The sequence below is a fragment of the Ovis canadensis genome, chromosome 4 (assembly GCF_042477335.2).
Source record: "Ovis canadensis isolate MfBH-ARS-UI-01 breed Bighorn chromosome 4, ARS-UI_OviCan_v2, whole genome shotgun sequence".
NCBI lineage: Eukaryota > Metazoa > Chordata > Mammalia > Artiodactyla > Bovidae > Ovis > Ovis canadensis.
The window spans coordinates 51,227,844-51,244,227 of record NC_091248.1 but is presented as its reverse complement, the minus strand read 5'-3'; the positions used below and the strand labels follow the sequence as shown (position 1 = coordinate 51,244,227).

The following is a 16,384-nucleotide window of genomic DNA, read 5'->3' as shown; positions in this document are numbered from 1 at the left end:
ATCAAATAGAATTAAGACTTAACTGTGTTCTATTTATAATATTAGCAGTTGAATGCTGAATTTCTGACTTGGAATTTTTTAACATCCACTGATGAAATGGTGAGTAGCCTGTTCTGTCCATTTTGGGAAACATTTTTACTTTCCCTTACAAAGAAGCATCATGTATAATAAAACCAATGGACCTTTCCATTTTAATGTTTTGTTTTGTTTCAGAAAAAAATTCTGTTTTAATTTATTTTTTTTATTGAAGGATAATCACTTTACAGAATTTTGCTGTTTTCTTTATTTTTTTTTAATACAGATTCAACTACCACAACAAAGTTGGCATTATTTCATGGCTAGTTATTCAACTATGTCAGTCTATTCATATTAATTTAACTATATCATCCTCTAATCTATGACAGAAATTTTAACTTATTTGAATGATGTAACAGACTAAATGAAGACTCTTAACCAAGGACACCAGAACATTTTACCTAGATGCTTATTTCAATCAAGTATCCCATTTGACAGGACTGATGCTGAAGCTGAAACTCCAATAGTTTGGCCACCTGATGCAAAGTATTGAAAAATACTCTGATTCTGGGAAAGATTTAAGGCAGGAGAAGGGGATGACAGAGGCTAAAGTGGTTGGATGGCATCACTGACTCAACGGACATGAGTTTGAGCTAGCTCTGAGAGTTGGTGAAGGACAGGGAAGCCTGGCATGCTGTAGTCCATGGGTTTGCAAAGAGTCAGACACAACTGATCTGAACTGAACTGCTTGCATATCTGAGGTTGTTGATAATTCTCGTGACAATCTTGATTCCAGCTTGTGAATCACCTAGCCTCACATTTTGCAGGATGTACACTGCATATGAGTTAAACAAGCAGGGTGACAATTACAGCCTTGTTGTACTCCTTTCCAATTTGGAACTAGTTCATTGTTCCATGTCCAGTTCTAATTGTTTCTTGATTGGTGTACAGATTTCTCAACAGACAGTTAAGGTGGTCTAGTAATCCCATCTCTTTAAGAATTTTCCACATTTTGTTGTGATCCACAAAGTCAAAGGTTTTAGCGCAGTCAACAAAGCAGAAGTAGATGTTTTTCTGGAATCCCCTTGCTTTTTCTATGATCCAATGAATGATGGTAATTTGATCCCTGGTCCTCTGCCTTTTCTAAATCCAGCTTGTACATATGGAAGTTCTTAGTTCACATATTATTGAAGCTTAGCTTGAAGGATTTGGAGCATTACCTTGCTAGCATGTAAAATGCACACAATTGTGTAGGAGTTTGTACATTCTTTGGCATTGGCCTTCTTTAGGACTGGAATGAAAACTGACCTTTGCCAATCCTGTGGCCACTGCTGAGTTTTCCAGATTTGCTGACACACTGAGTATAGCACTTTAACAGCATCATCTTTTAGGATCTGAAATAGCTCAGCTGAAATGCCATTACCTCCTCTAGCTTTATTTGCAGTAATGCTTCCTAAGGTCCACTTGACTTTACACTCCAGCATTTCTGGCTCTGGGTGAGTGACCACACCATCATGGTTATATCCAGGTCTTTAAGATCATTTTTTGTATAGTTCTTTTGTGAATTCTTGCCTAGCACTTATTAACTGAAGGGAAACTCATCTTATTCTTTAGATAATCAACCATCTATTTATTACTTATAATGTTTTCATATAATATTTTTTGCTTAAAACTCTCAGAACATTCCACACATGGTGACATGATGCAGGCAAGAAGGCTATAATGAATTGTTCATTTCTTACAAGTAGAGTTAAAAATGATTAAGACCATAGTTGGTACAAATGAAAGGTGGACTTAATAATATTTGTTTTGAATATTAATCTGAGTCCAGTCTTGTTAAAAAGACGACGTAAGGTTGTTCATTAGAATTTTCATGAAATTCCAGTTCTCCAAGAGTAAGGATGATAAATTATAAATTTATAAACATTTTATAGGTGGTATGAGCCAGTGTCACAGTGAAACAGAAAATATATCAACTGTTTGTGAATAGTTGTAGCGGAATTGTGCTGTGTCTACTTAGGTACGTTGGAACTACATTCTTTGAAAGGAAATGCTTATCTTATAACTAAATATGAGTTACATAAATGAGTTAATCAAATAAATGTATACAGAACAATACCTAGTATATATAGTAAGCTACAGTTGATGTTAGCTATCATTATTACCAGTATTCTTTGAATACAGAATTTGAACTATCAGTTTACCTGATATTTACCTCCAAACAGAAATAAATGTACACACATGCATGCAAATGAAAATCTATGCTTATTTGTGTGGCATTTAATAAAAAGCTTTTTATTCGCTTTCATAAGCAATCAGTTGTCTGTATACCTCATCTGTCATCAAATTTCATTACAGAATCATATCTAAAACTAATAAACTGATCAAAGTCTTTCATGTGAGGTCATCTAGGGTACCCACAAAAATAATAATCAATAATATCAGGAACAGTAAAGGGTCTATGATTCCACTTTACTGGAAAGATAACAAGCTACTAATGGTAGTTTTACGGATGCTGACAAAAGTTATACAGCTCCTGAATCAGAGATGAAAACCTTTATTATTCACAGGAATAGCAGTAGTCATAGTCAGCATTTCTCATGTCAGTTCCCCAAGCTCCAGTTCCCACTGTGCAGTGAGCAGAGGGCCAAGTGACACTTACACATGCAGTGAGGTGCATTACAGCAGAACTCTTGGTTGAGGTAACCTCAACATTTTGTAGCAGGCATAAGCATTCTGGTCATTACATTTTGAGAAAGAGGTTATGTTCGCTGTACTTGCAGATAAGCATAACAGCCCTTTGCTCTAAGGGATACATTTTCTCTACTTCAAGGTTATTTGAAAACTAACTGGCCTTTTGCTTAAGAATTCTTTCATTCTTCCTATGTTCAGAAGTGTGAGAGATCTGTGAAAAATGGTCTCTAAACAACTACACATCAGGGTTTTGAGACTTAGTGAAACATTATGATTTTTACAGAATTAGAAGGTAATTCTAAGTATTCATTTTAAGTTTTAACATTGAAGTCCCTAAAATAAAATTTAAAAAATGAAGTTGATGTCAGCTTTGAAAAAGTAAGCAAAATTCAAGGACTAACTTGCATTTAGATCGTACAAAACTTAAGATGAATGTGCAGCTTCAAATTCTCAGTTGCATGCACTTGGCTAAACTTAGTGCTATTGAAGTCCCGCAATTTGAGTCATGACAAATTTGATAGACAAGCTATAATATATCATATGTTAAAAATGAATAACCACCAAGAACAAGAATATAAAAATAAGTCTCTCAAGAGTTGCAAAAATGTCCCCAAATTCAGGTGCATGATACTGAACTTTGAAATGTATCCAAAAACAGTGATGTTAGGAGAATCTGTTATTTTTTTGTTCATCTCAGATGGCTGAAATTTTGGTTTCCAGTGAAGTTCAAAATATTTCTAATAGTCATAAGGTTGCCATTTGGTTTTACTGAAGCTTAGTACAAAGAGAGATGTTTAGTAGGATAAACAAAGAAGATTCAAAGAGCTATTGATTCGAAACAGATTCTTTTTCCAGTTTAGCATGTATTCCTTTTTGATTTGCAAAACAGGGTCAAGGAAGTTAATCCCTCAATAGAAATGTTATTGTGAATACAAAGTGAATTTTAAGCACCAGGAAAATATCTAAAATAATAGTAAAGGCGGCTAATAGAAGCGAGAATAGAGATATCTGGATTGCATTTACGTCCTTGTTGAGGGTATCTGTACAATAATATTACATATATGTATTTTTTTCAAATTACAACTCTCGAGTGACAATAATAGAAAAGGTTCATGAACATTTCACTCCTCTAATACAGATATACAATAACAGTGTAAATATTTAGAACGGATAATACCAAGAAAAGAAGGCATAGTAGAATATATACCCTGTATATTCACTTCTGGAAAAATATATTTAAATTAATGTTATTGTTAGAAATGCAATTATCAGCAGCCTATGGTACATTTATATTTCCTCCTTTTCTCTTTGTCTATGTATACATGGAGAAAGAGAGAGATTGTAACTGTCTTAGGCTAGAGATTCCCTCTTAGCACAAAGTTCATTTTTTTGTGAATTAGCTGCTCAAATCCCAGCTATTGACTTAATATATACATTGCATTGCAAAATTGAGCCATGAGAAACAATGGTTTATATCTTTCCAGCTTCCCAGGAGAATGGAGAAAGGTTTCAACTTTCTATACAGTGCTACACTCACTGACACGGGAACTATGTAGGTTTAATCAAGTGGCATATCCTGATTTCCCAGGTGGCTGTGCCATGTAAACCACCTTAAACAGACTTAAGAATGACCTCCTTTCAAAATACATAAAATTAACCAGTGTCTTTGTCTTGCTTTTCCTATTGTAGGCTTACATCTGAATCTAATACTAAGAAGATAGCATTTCCTCAAGGATGGTTTGTTTAAAGCAGCTTTATTTCCAGAGGACTTTTAGAAAAAATACTAAAACCAGTGGGAAAAGGGTAAACTTAGGTTCTAGAAACCATGGAGAGCACTCAAGAAGGTGGTTAGTTTATCTTTGTATAAATGTTCAGGTCAATTCCTGTTTTGGTTACATTTGTATCTTAGAGTCCTGCGGCTGCTGCTGCTACTGCTAAGCTGCTTCAGTCGTGTCCGACGCTGTGTGACCCCATAGACGGCAGCCCACCAGGCTCCCCCGTCCCTGGGATTCTCCAGGCAAGAACACTGGAGTGGGTTGCCATTTCCTTCTCCAATGCATGAAAGTGAAAAGTGAAAGGGAAGTCGCTCAGTCGTGTCCGACTCCTTGAAACCCCTTGGACTGCAGCCCACGAGGCTCCTCTGTCCATGGGATTCTCCAGGCAAAAGCACTGGAGTGGGGTGCCACTGCCTTCTCTGCTTGGAGTCCTAATGGCTGCCAAAATCACTCAAGCCTCCTTCATGTGGTTTTCAGAATTACAAGAGGTCTTTAAAAGGAATTATTGTCCGTCAGTCACAGCTGACTATTATTTACTCAAGATAGAGCCTAGAATTTCCTTCAAACTGTCTGTGTATCACTGCACAGGTATGGCCCTGAATGAAATTTTTTTAAAAAAGGAAAAACAATATAAGTGGCTAAGAAAATTTTGGTAAAGATACTGATGCTATTTTTTTTATGCTTATCAAGGAAGAAATGCTACAATACCAATAAGTCAGCTATTTGTTATTTTTTAAAATGATACAGACAGAAATGAAAAAATAATGCATCTGCATATTAAAGTCCCAAAATGATAAATGCCATGTATCCTATTTAAATAGTTATGTAATTGAGGTACATAAATGAGGTCACCTGAAAAGTAAAATTAATTTTAATAAAATTCATTCCAAATGCCCAAAATGTATTTTTAATAATAGGTCAATTAAAAACAATACTAAAGTAATGAGATGGGTTACGAGAAAAATAGTATGAAATATATTTCGTTATTTAAATATACTTTAGTGTTTGGTTAAGAGCTAAAGGAAAAAATACATTTTTTCCTTGAACTAAAATACATGAAAATTGCTTTGTTCTCCTTTAATTAATTGTTAAAAAAGAAAAAGAAAAATCCACAATGCCTGAACTGATTTGATGCAGGATGTAGAGGAAAAACAAAAGCATGTGCATTTTATCAGGTTATATCAATTATCTGACTTAAGATTTGTATGACTAATACTGCCATACCAATAAACTTTCAAAAGTTTATATCTCTCAATGAATACATAATTACCTATCTCTACCATAATGTATAAGATATAATTTACAAGTTTTCATAATCCTTATATAAAGTGTTATGAAATAATCAGGTGCCATTAATACCCTGTATCAGACTTCACAGACACCATATGTTTTAGCTCCTTTTAATTTACTTCTATCAAGACCATAAGCATATTCAGCAAGCCTGGAAAATATAATAAAGTTGCTTGTCTTGGAGAGGAAGCCGCTGAGGTCATCATTAAGGTTATGCCTTGGAACTGTGGGGATCCTGACTTTACTGCAACTGCTGATCGAACTGTATGTGGGCTGACACCAGAATCCCTCAGTGTTTGGTACTGATTGAGGAGTAGTAGTGGGAGGGGGGGAAGGAGATGAGAGGTTAGGGGAGGGGAGATGAGGCAAGGCCAGAGGCATGAAAGATGAGGGAAATGGACTGAGATGAATTTTGGAAACCACAGACAAAAAAGAATATCTGCTATCGTAGCAACTGAATGAGCTAATTTAATCACTGGACCAGATACGGTCAGTACTTGGCTCAATGCTTTTTATAAAATCCAGATAATCTGTCAGTTAAGTATGGTTATTATCTTCAATTTTCAAATGTTACTAAATTCAGTACAGTGCCACACTACAGTGATCGTGATCATTAGCAAGGACCAAAACATATTTCGTTAACAATGTTTTCACTTAGAAATTGTCTAAGCAACTCTATTACATACACTAATAATAGTTAATATTTGCATCATGCCTTACAGTCTAGGTAATAATTTCATTTGTGATTGACTCTTACAAAAATGTTATGAGTGGGTTATTATTATGCCCACACCAAGATCCCCTAAAGGAGAAAATGGCAACCCACTCTAGTATTCTTTGCCAGAAAAATCCTATGGACAGAGTAGCTGGGCAGGCTACAGTCTATGGGGTCACAAAATTGGACATGACGGAGTGACTGAGCACACACACAAAGACACCCTTAAAAAGACCAGAATACGTAAGATATTTCTTTCAATCTCTATTGTTCATTATCTGTGTGTTAATGCACAAATTCAAATCCATATATGCCGCACAACACAAAAAACATCAGCAGAGACGCAAAATTTATCTGTTTTGAGTAGTGCACTCAAAATATTTCATAATTTTTGAATGAGAAGATTTTGAATGAATACTCTGAATCATTATGTTTCCTTTTTAAGAAAATGGTGGTAATGATAGCCATTTGGTAAATTTATTATTTAAAAACTACACATAAAATACTATTTAAATTATCATAGTGCTTGGCACAGGAGGGATTCTCAATAATTTTAAGTGCCTATGTCTTTGCCTTTTATATTTTAATAGAAAGAGAAAAAAATGTGTTTTTAAAAGTGACAACTGTATACAGGTAAAACCTCCATTTCTCTCCATTCTTAGTTATTATCACATTGTAATCTTTCAAATTTGTTAGTGATAAACATAGCATTTTGATATTAATAAATATTTACTTATTCAGTCACATATTTTGCCAACACTTATTCAGTATTATCTTATAAATAATTTTCACAAAAACCATTAAACTCATAATTGCAAAATATGTACTGTCCCATTTAACAGATAAGATACTATAAAGCCACTCCACCAGTTAAGGTACTTGCTTGAGTTAATTAATGAGTCAGTGGGAATCAACATAAAATTCTTGGCTTTTCTGAAGTCTTATTTAATTTTTCAATTTACCTTTTCAATCACCCTAAACTATGTATTAATTTAGGATAGTATAAAATTTGATAGAAAAGAATTTTTTGTCACTTTCACACAATCAGAAAAAATGTTTCTGTTTATGAAGGTGTATAAAGATTGAGTTACAATCTTTATATTTAAAATGGAATTTTTTTTTTTTGGAGGCGGGTAAAGTAGACAAGGATAGCTTTATTGCTTTGCCAGGCAAAGTAGGACACAGTGAGCTCCTGTCTCAAAAAATTATGTGTCCCTAAACTTAAATTTTTAAGGATAAATTTCCCATGTTTGCTCATATGTCTTAATCATGGGCGGAAGATACCTGTGCTGTGCGCCTTCATCTGCTTTCACTGGTAGTGAACACTGCTGCCATCCTTATCCATGAACTCAGATTTCACTTCAAATCATTCTAAATACACACATCTTAGGCAGCTGCTACCAATCAATCAGATTGTCCCTTGAAAATATCTATCTACCTATCCATCTATCTATATACATACATACATACAAGATTTATGACTTAGGATAAATTTCTTCTAAATGCTAATCTGAAGACAAAACATTTAAACTTATTTCCTTTTGTTTTGGATCCAAAAATATCTGATAAAACGTAAAAAAATAAAATCATATTTAAGATTCTGAATTCATTTTAAAGCATTGATTTAAATGATTATAACTGCCTTTCATGATCTGTGCAGATACATGGCTATGCTTCAAACCTGTGGCTCACTGACAAAGTTTACCTCAGGAAAAATGCCCTCTACCTATTAAGAGTGGTAAAATCATTGTAGGGATTGCTTACCATTCATTCATCTTTTGTCCGGAGTACCAAAGACAATGTCTATTACATAGTCATTTCTCAATTGATATTTACTTAAGGAATGAGTACATGAAATGTAGGAAGTAAGGAGGAAAGGAAAGATGAAAGTTCTAAGGGAGAAAGGAGAAGAGAAACATAAGGAAGAAAGGAAAGCGGGGAGAAGAAAGAAAGAAAAGGAATAGAATGGAATGGAAACAAGGTGTAATTTAATCACAGTGACTCAGAAGAAGAAAAATTTCAATTCATTCAAAAGGAATTAAGAATTAACATTGAAAACCAATCTGTACAAATAAGTTGGTTCATTGGCTATAAGTTTATATGCTAAAAAATGCATTTTGTTAATTACCTTTTACATATATAAATCATCACAGGAACACATTTTTGCTTTATTTAGATATAGTCAGTTTTACCTACTTTCTTTGCATTAAACTTTCAATGTTTTACATAAAAATGTAAAAATATTCAAAATTATGTATCATTAATTTGTTTTGAAAAAGTGATTAAGTCCACAAAGTATGATGTTTCATATAACAATGAGCAAAAATGATGCTAGAATAATAAATTCCTTATGCAATTATTAAAATAACTTACTAGATTGATACTTACCAGAATATCTTTTCCAGCCCACTTGCATTCATCTCTTCTGGTGTAAGATACTGGCCACACAATCTAAGGGCAGAGAAGAAATATTATTTTCTGCCAATTAAGTTTTCTAAGAGATCCAACATTACAGTCTGTTAGATCAAGTAGGGCAACTGAGACAAAGAAAGTTCCAGAAAGCAGTATGTGGTGAGAAACTTCGAGGGCAGACTTTAAAGTGGCATCAGATAATTAGCATGAACTTGAATCATATACTCTCTACCTGTTAGGTTTTGCTATATAAATGAAATTTGAGCAACGCAGAAATTTATGTAGTCAATAGATCTAAACGGTGTGTGATGGAAACAACTGTAAGGCAGTTTGGGGGTGGAAGATCTTCTCGAGACCACATGAGAATCCAGTGGAGAGAGACAGAAACAGGCATAGAATGCAGCTTGCATTCTTTTCAATGAATCAGTTTTTACCAGAAAATAGTGATTTTGATTTTGAAATTTAAACATCAGGTGCTCTGGATCCATTTCCATAAGTCAGATCTCAGCATGACATTCTTAAGTGAGCAACTGATAGAGAAATCCACTTTAGAAAGGAATCTTTCTTTTCTTTTTTTGAAAGGAAAATAAGTGAACAGTAGTACTGCATACATTCAAGAGATAAAGGAGAAAATGAGGAAACAGATACTCTAAAAAAAAAAATCACCCACCTCACTGTGGGTAAAACTCAGACTAACCAAGTAATAACTTTGCATTTTCATCCCTAATATTTGGTCATCATCTTTCCAAAGTTTCCTGTATGATTTGAATACAGGGACACTGGTAGGTAAATCAATTCAACTCTTGGCTTAAAGGATTGTAGATGCATTTCCCTCAATAATATTAATTAAAATATCCTCATCTAAAGTTTAACATAAACTTTTTCAGTTCCCCTGAGCAATTTCAATGACTCCTATCTTTTTGGGCACAGCAATTTTAATTTTTTTTAAACTCCTCTTTCTTATCTGGTAACAACAGTTAATTTCAGGAGGAAAAAATCATATGTAAAAGAAAATTTCAGAGATGATGGCAGTTAGTCATTCATGTCTGCTAGAAAGCTTTTAGTCTCAAAATGAATGATTATCATTCATTTGGGAACCTCTAGATAATTCAATATAAATGGTCATAAACTTGAGCAAAGGCTGTGATAATCTAGGGAATAAAGGCAAAATGCAATGCGTTTATAAATAAGAATTTAGGACTTATTGAAATAAATTATGTTGACATGGCAAGTGGATTTCAGGTCCATGTCACAATGAAAAACTCTAAAGATTTTTTATATGCATTTATTTTTTACCATTTAAAGCACTTAATTTATGTAATCCTTTCATTTTCATATACTTTTCATGTATGTCTCTGTATGTAAAGTACTATAACTTGTATCATAAGTTTTATTTTTCAGAAAGGAGTTTCATAAATTTTTTACAAAGGAAGAATATAGTTACCACGATTTTAATTAACAAGCCTTACATTCTTACAATTAACATTACCCTGATTCCTGAATAAGGGCTTGCACCTCCAATCAACAGGCTCCACAGCCCTGTCTTCTCACTGAATATGGAAAAGCCAAGTGAGCTATTCTTCCTTAAAAGTTAACAATGGAGGAAGATCAAATATAAATGTTCTTTGGAACACAGAGATAATAAATAGCAGAGCTAAGACTGACTTTCATATTCAGCTTTTCAGAGAGATGTGCAAAAATCATGTATTATTAAAATAGATACCTTTTTTAATTCAAAAAGGCAGGTTGATTTCTGCAGTTTCCTAGTATTTCATAGATGTCATTGACACAACATAGGACTCATTTTTAGATTTCTCTCATGTCATTATTAACAAAAAAGTAATCTTGCTAACATTCATGCTAAATTTTCTTATAATTTAGAGGGGTGTATTCATTTCAGTTCTGTCACTAAGTCATGTCCGACTCTTTGCAACCCCATGGACTGCAGCATGCCAGGCTTCTCTGTACATCACCAACTCCTGGAGCTTGCTCAAACTCATGTCCATCGAGACGGTGATGCCATCCAACCATCTCATCCTCTGTCATCATATTCTCCTCCTGCTTTCAATCTCTCCCAGCATCAGGGTCTTTTCCAATGAGTCAGTTCTTCACATCAGGTGGCCAAAGTATTGGAGCTTCAGCTTCAACCTCAGTCCTTCCAATGAATATTCAGGATGGATTTCCTTTAGGACTGACTGGTTGGATCTACTTACAGTCCAAGGGACTCTCAAGAGTCTTTTCCAACACCACATTTCAAAAGCATCAATTCTTCTGCACTCAGCTTTCTTTATGGTTCAATTCTCACACCCATACATGACTACTGGAAAATCCATAGTTTTGACTAGACATACATTTACTGGCAAAGTAATGTCTCTACTTTTTAATATGCTGTCTAGGTTGGTCATAGCTTTTCACCCAAGGAGCAAGTGTCTTTTAATATCATGGCTGCAGTCACCACCCAGAAAAATAAAGTCAGCCACTGTTCCCACTGTTTCCCCATCTATTTGCCATGAAGTGATGGTATCGGTTGCCATGATATTCGTTTTATGAATGTTGAGTTTTAAGCCAGCTTTTTTACTCTCCTCTTTCACTATCTTCAAGAGGCTCTTTAGTTCTTCATCCCTTTCTGCATAAGGGCGGTGTCATCAGCATTTCAGAGGTTATTGATATGTTTCCCAGCAATCTTGATTCCAGCTTGTGCTGCGTGCAGCCTGGCACTTCACCTGATGTACTCTGCGTATATGTTAAATAAGCAGGGTGACAGTATGATGCAGCCTTGACATACTCCTCTCCCAATTTGGAACCACTTTGTTGTTCCATGTCTGGTTCTAACTATTGCTTCTTGACCTGCATACAGATTTCTCAGGAGGCAGGTCAGGTGGTCTGGTATTCCCCTCTCTTTCAGAATTTTTTCACAGTTTTTGTGATCCACAAAGTCAAAGGCTTTGGGATAGTCAGTAAAGCAGTAGATGTTTTTCTGGAACTCTTGTGCTTTTTCTATGATCCAACAGATGTTGGCAATTTGATCTCTGGTTCCTGTGTTTTTCTAAATCCACCTTCAACATCTGGAATTTCACAGTCCACATACTGTTCAAGCCTGGCTTGGAGAATTTTGAGCATTACTTCACTAGCATGTGAGATGAGTGCAATTGTGCAGTAGTTTGAGCATTCTTTGGCATTGTCTTTCTTTGGATTTGGAATGAAAACTGACCCTTTCCAGTCCTGTGACCACTGCTGAGGTTTCCAAATTTGCTGGCATAGTGAGTGCAGCACTTTCACAGCAGCATCTTTTAGGATTTGAAATAGCTCAACTGGAATTCCATCCTCTCCACTAGCTTTGTTCGTAGTGATGCTTTGTAAGGCCCACTTGACTTCGCATTCCAGGATGTCTGGCTCTAGGTGAGTGATCACACCATCATGGTTATCTGGGTCATTAAGATCTTTTTTGCCTATTTCTTCTGGGTATTCTTGCCACCTCTTTTTAATCTCTTCTGTTTCTGTTAGGTGCATACTGTTTCTGTACTTTATTGTGCCCATCTTTGCATGACACGTTCCCTTGGTATCTCTAATTTTTTGAAGGGATCTCTAGTCTTTCACATTCTATTGCTTTCCTATATTTCTTTCCTTTAATCACTGAGGAAGGCTTTCTTATCTCTCCTTGCTATTCTTTGGAACTCTTCATTCAGATGGGTATATCTTTCCTTTTCTCCTTTGCCTTTAGCTTCTCTTCTTTTCTCATTTATTTGTAAGGCCTCCTCAGAAAGCCATTTTGCCTTTTTGCATTTCTTTTTCTTGGGGATGGTCTTGATCACTGCCTCCTGTACAATGTCATGAACCTCTGTCCATTGTTCTTCAGGCACTCTCTCAGACCTAATCCCTCAAATCTATTTGTTACTTCCACTGTATAATCACAAGGGATTTGATTTAGGTCAAATGAAACATTTGCTTTTCCTGGGCTTTTCCCTTTTTCTTCAATTTAAGCCTGGAGTTTGAAATAAGGAGTTCATGGTCTAAGCCACAGTCAGTTCCTGGTCTTGTTTTTGCTGACTGTATTGAGCTTCTCCACATTTGGCTGCAAAGAATATAATCTGATTTCAGTATTGACCGTCTGGTGATGTCCATTTGTAGAGTTATCCTTGTGTTGTTGGAAGAGGGTGTGTGCTATGACCAGTGCGTGCTCTTGGCAAAACTGTTAGCCTTTTCCCTGCCTCATTTTGTACTCCAACACCAATTTGCCTGTTACTCCAGGTATCTCTTGACTTCCTACTTTTGCATTCCAGAGGGGTGTGTAGTCTCAATTTATTACAGACGAGGGTGAACAAAAATGGCTTAAATATCTAACATGAAAAATAAATAAATTCTAGTGTAGAAAGTGCTCTTTTGGAAAGCAATTTAATGAGAATAACTATAAGTTAATAGAGCAAATATATAAATTGTCTTTTTTATAACATTTATTTCCATGAAGGATAATTCCTAACTTTTGTTTAGATTTATTAACCTGTTGATATTTTCTTTTCCTTGCTCTACAATTTCTCATTAATTTCACTGTTGTCATTTAGTCTCTAAGTCATGTCCAGGTCTTTGTGTGACCTCATGGATAGTATCCCATGAAGCTTCTCTGCCCTTGGGATATCCCAGGCAAGAATTATTGAGTTGACATTTCCTTCTCCTGGGGGTGTTCCCAACTCAGGGATTGATCGTGGGTCTCCTGTGTTGGCAGGTGGTTTCTTTTCCACTGAGCCACCGGGGAAGCCCATTAATTAATTTCATCAACAGTGCTTACATTTCTTACCCTCATATTCAAAGTGCTTCATGATCATATTAGACTTTCCCTTCTTTATGTTTCTATATATTTATCCATGATAGCTCCTCTTACTCATTATTACTCATTATTGAATAAGCATTTTCACCTTAAAGAGATGTAACCCTTTATCAAGGCCAATATGTTTTTTATGGTCCACTTAAATCTGAGTGCAGATGGTGACTGCAGCCATGAAATTAAAAGATGCTTACTCCTTGGAAGGAAGGTTATGACCAACCTAGATAGCATATTCCAAAGCAGAGACACTACTTTGCCAACAAAGGTCTGTCTAGTCAAGGCTATGGTTTTTCCTGTGGTCATGTATGGATGTGAGAGTTGGACTGTGAAGAAAGCTGAGCATCAAAGAATTGATGCTTTTGAACTGTGGTGTTGGAGAAGACTCTTGAGAGTCCCTTGGACTGCAAGGAGATCCAACCAGTCCATCCTAAAGGAGATCAGCCCTGGGATTTCTTTGGAAGGAATGATGCTCAAGCTGAAACTCCAGTACTTTGGCCACCTCATGCCAAGAATTGACTCATTGGAAAAGACTGATGCTGGGAGGGGTTGGGGGCAGGAGGAGAAGGGGACGACAGAGGATGAGGTGGCTGGATGGCATCACCGACTCAATGGATGTGAGTTTGAATGAACTCTGGGAAGGTGATGGACAGGGAGGCCTGGCGTGCTATGATTCATGGGGTTGCAAAGAGTTGGACACGACTGAGCGACTGAACTGAAGTGAAACCTGAGACTGTGTTTTTCTCTCTAACCAGAGTTGGCCTAATATTCACCTTTAAATTCATACATCTCAACTTTAATATTATCTTGTAAGTGCCTCAAGAATTATTTGTACCCCCTACAGATTTTCTGTTTATTTTATACAGATTTTATTCTTAAATAGAGGTTTAGGAAAAAGTTATTGAATAACATTATACACAGGTTAAAAGAGCATTAATAGACAAATATAAACAAGCAGAAGTAAATCCTTAAGAAAACTGCATTTATCTTATAAACAGTGTGACAATTAAAATTAAATATTTTTGAAACTGATGTTTAAAATTAGAAATATGTCTCATATTACAGAATAATGATTTGAATCAAGAGTAGGAGCTATAGTAAGAACACTATGGTATTGGGCAAGTCACCTATATATATATATATATATATATATATCAAGAATATTCTTTTAGAAGAAACACAATCAATACATTAAACATATTTTGAAGTGACACCTGCTCATATATTGTCTATGTAGATATATATCACATATATTTATATTGATATATATGGATTTTATAGAATGATGAAAATTCTATAAACGTTTAAAATGTAAACTGTACAGTCTCTTATTACTAAAATATGTAGTCTTCCTAATCATCTTAGATTTTCCTTCATTTTATAAAGGGTGGTTTTCTTTCACTAAAGCAACAAAATCCTGCTTATTTTGTGACCTTTAGAAAAGATGTAAAGTATTTTTATCATTTCAGAAAAACAAATGGATAACTCATTCCTTAGATAATAGATAACTTTAGGGATATTGCTATCATCTGAGGAGGCTTCAAAATCAAATAGACTGAAATATATAAATATATATATATAAAGAAATAGCCTGAAGAAATCAAGGTGATTATTAAATGCCATATTTTAATTTCAAAATATATCAGTAACGGCATTGCCATTTTGTGACTGTAGGTCAAAAATCAAATTTCATAATTCACAGTCAGAATTTTAGGGTTTGGGTAATAGAATAAAAGTTATATGTTTACTGGTATACACTATTAGAAATAAATCAGCCCTGAAATTAAATCTTTAGTGTATCCTAGGCAACATTCTACAAACAGAACAAAAGCTTTTTACAATTCTGTTATTTTTTAAAAATTATTGTCCAGTTCATTACAGTTTATAAGAAGTTGAGACACACCACTTTTAAACCCTCAGTATTAAGCAGTAAAACTATGCATGATACTGAAGTGTATAAATACATGTATAAATACTGAAGTGTATGCACACTAAAGGGGGTTCGCTGGTGGCTCACCAGTGAATAATGCACCTGCCAATGCAGGACATGTGGGTTGGAGCCCTCGGTCAGGAAGATACCCTGACCAGAAAGAACTGGCAACCCACTCTCATATTCTTGTCTGGAAAAATCCCATGAACAGAGCAGGCTGGTGGGCTATAATCCATGGGGTTGCAAAAGAGTAGGATAGGACTTAGCCACTAAAGAACAATAGCAATGCACCCTAAAAGGGCTTCCTAGGTGGGTTAGTGGCAAAGACTCCACCTGTCAATGCAGGAGACTCAGGAGATAAGAGGTTGATTGCTGGGTCAGGTCAGGAAGATGCCCTGCAGTAGAAAATGGCAACTCACTCCAGTGTTCTTGCCTGGAAAATCCCATGGACAGAGGAGCCTGGCGGGCTGCAGTCCATAGGGTCACAAAGAGTCAGACGCAACTGAGCAACTGAGCATACTTGCACGCATGCATCCTAAAAAGCATGTTATATTCGCACTCTAGGGAAAGCTTACATAAAGATCTTTATTTCTCAGAAAATTTAGACTGGAAATACTAACTGAAAAAATAAACGTTTGACTTAGAATACAGCATACAGACTCAGTAGCACAATTTCCATTTATTTGTCATCCCATGTTTATTTTCCAACCTATATAGTGTATTAATTAAATAAGTAA

General features: G+C 35.3%; 1 protein-coding gene across 1 annotated transcript in view; it reads right to left on the bottom strand.

Annotated features, from left to right (window-relative positions):
• The window catches only part of SEMA3A (semaphorin 3A), a 242,456-nt gene that overhangs the window by 158,458 nt on the left and 67,614 nt on the right, over nt 1–16,384 (bottom strand). The window contains exon 3 of the mRNA XM_069586654.1: nt 8,878–8,940. Coding sequence (XP_069442755.1) covers nt 8,878–8,940 — 63 coding nt within the window. The remainder of the gene's footprint in view (nt 1–8,877; nt 8,941–16,384) is intronic.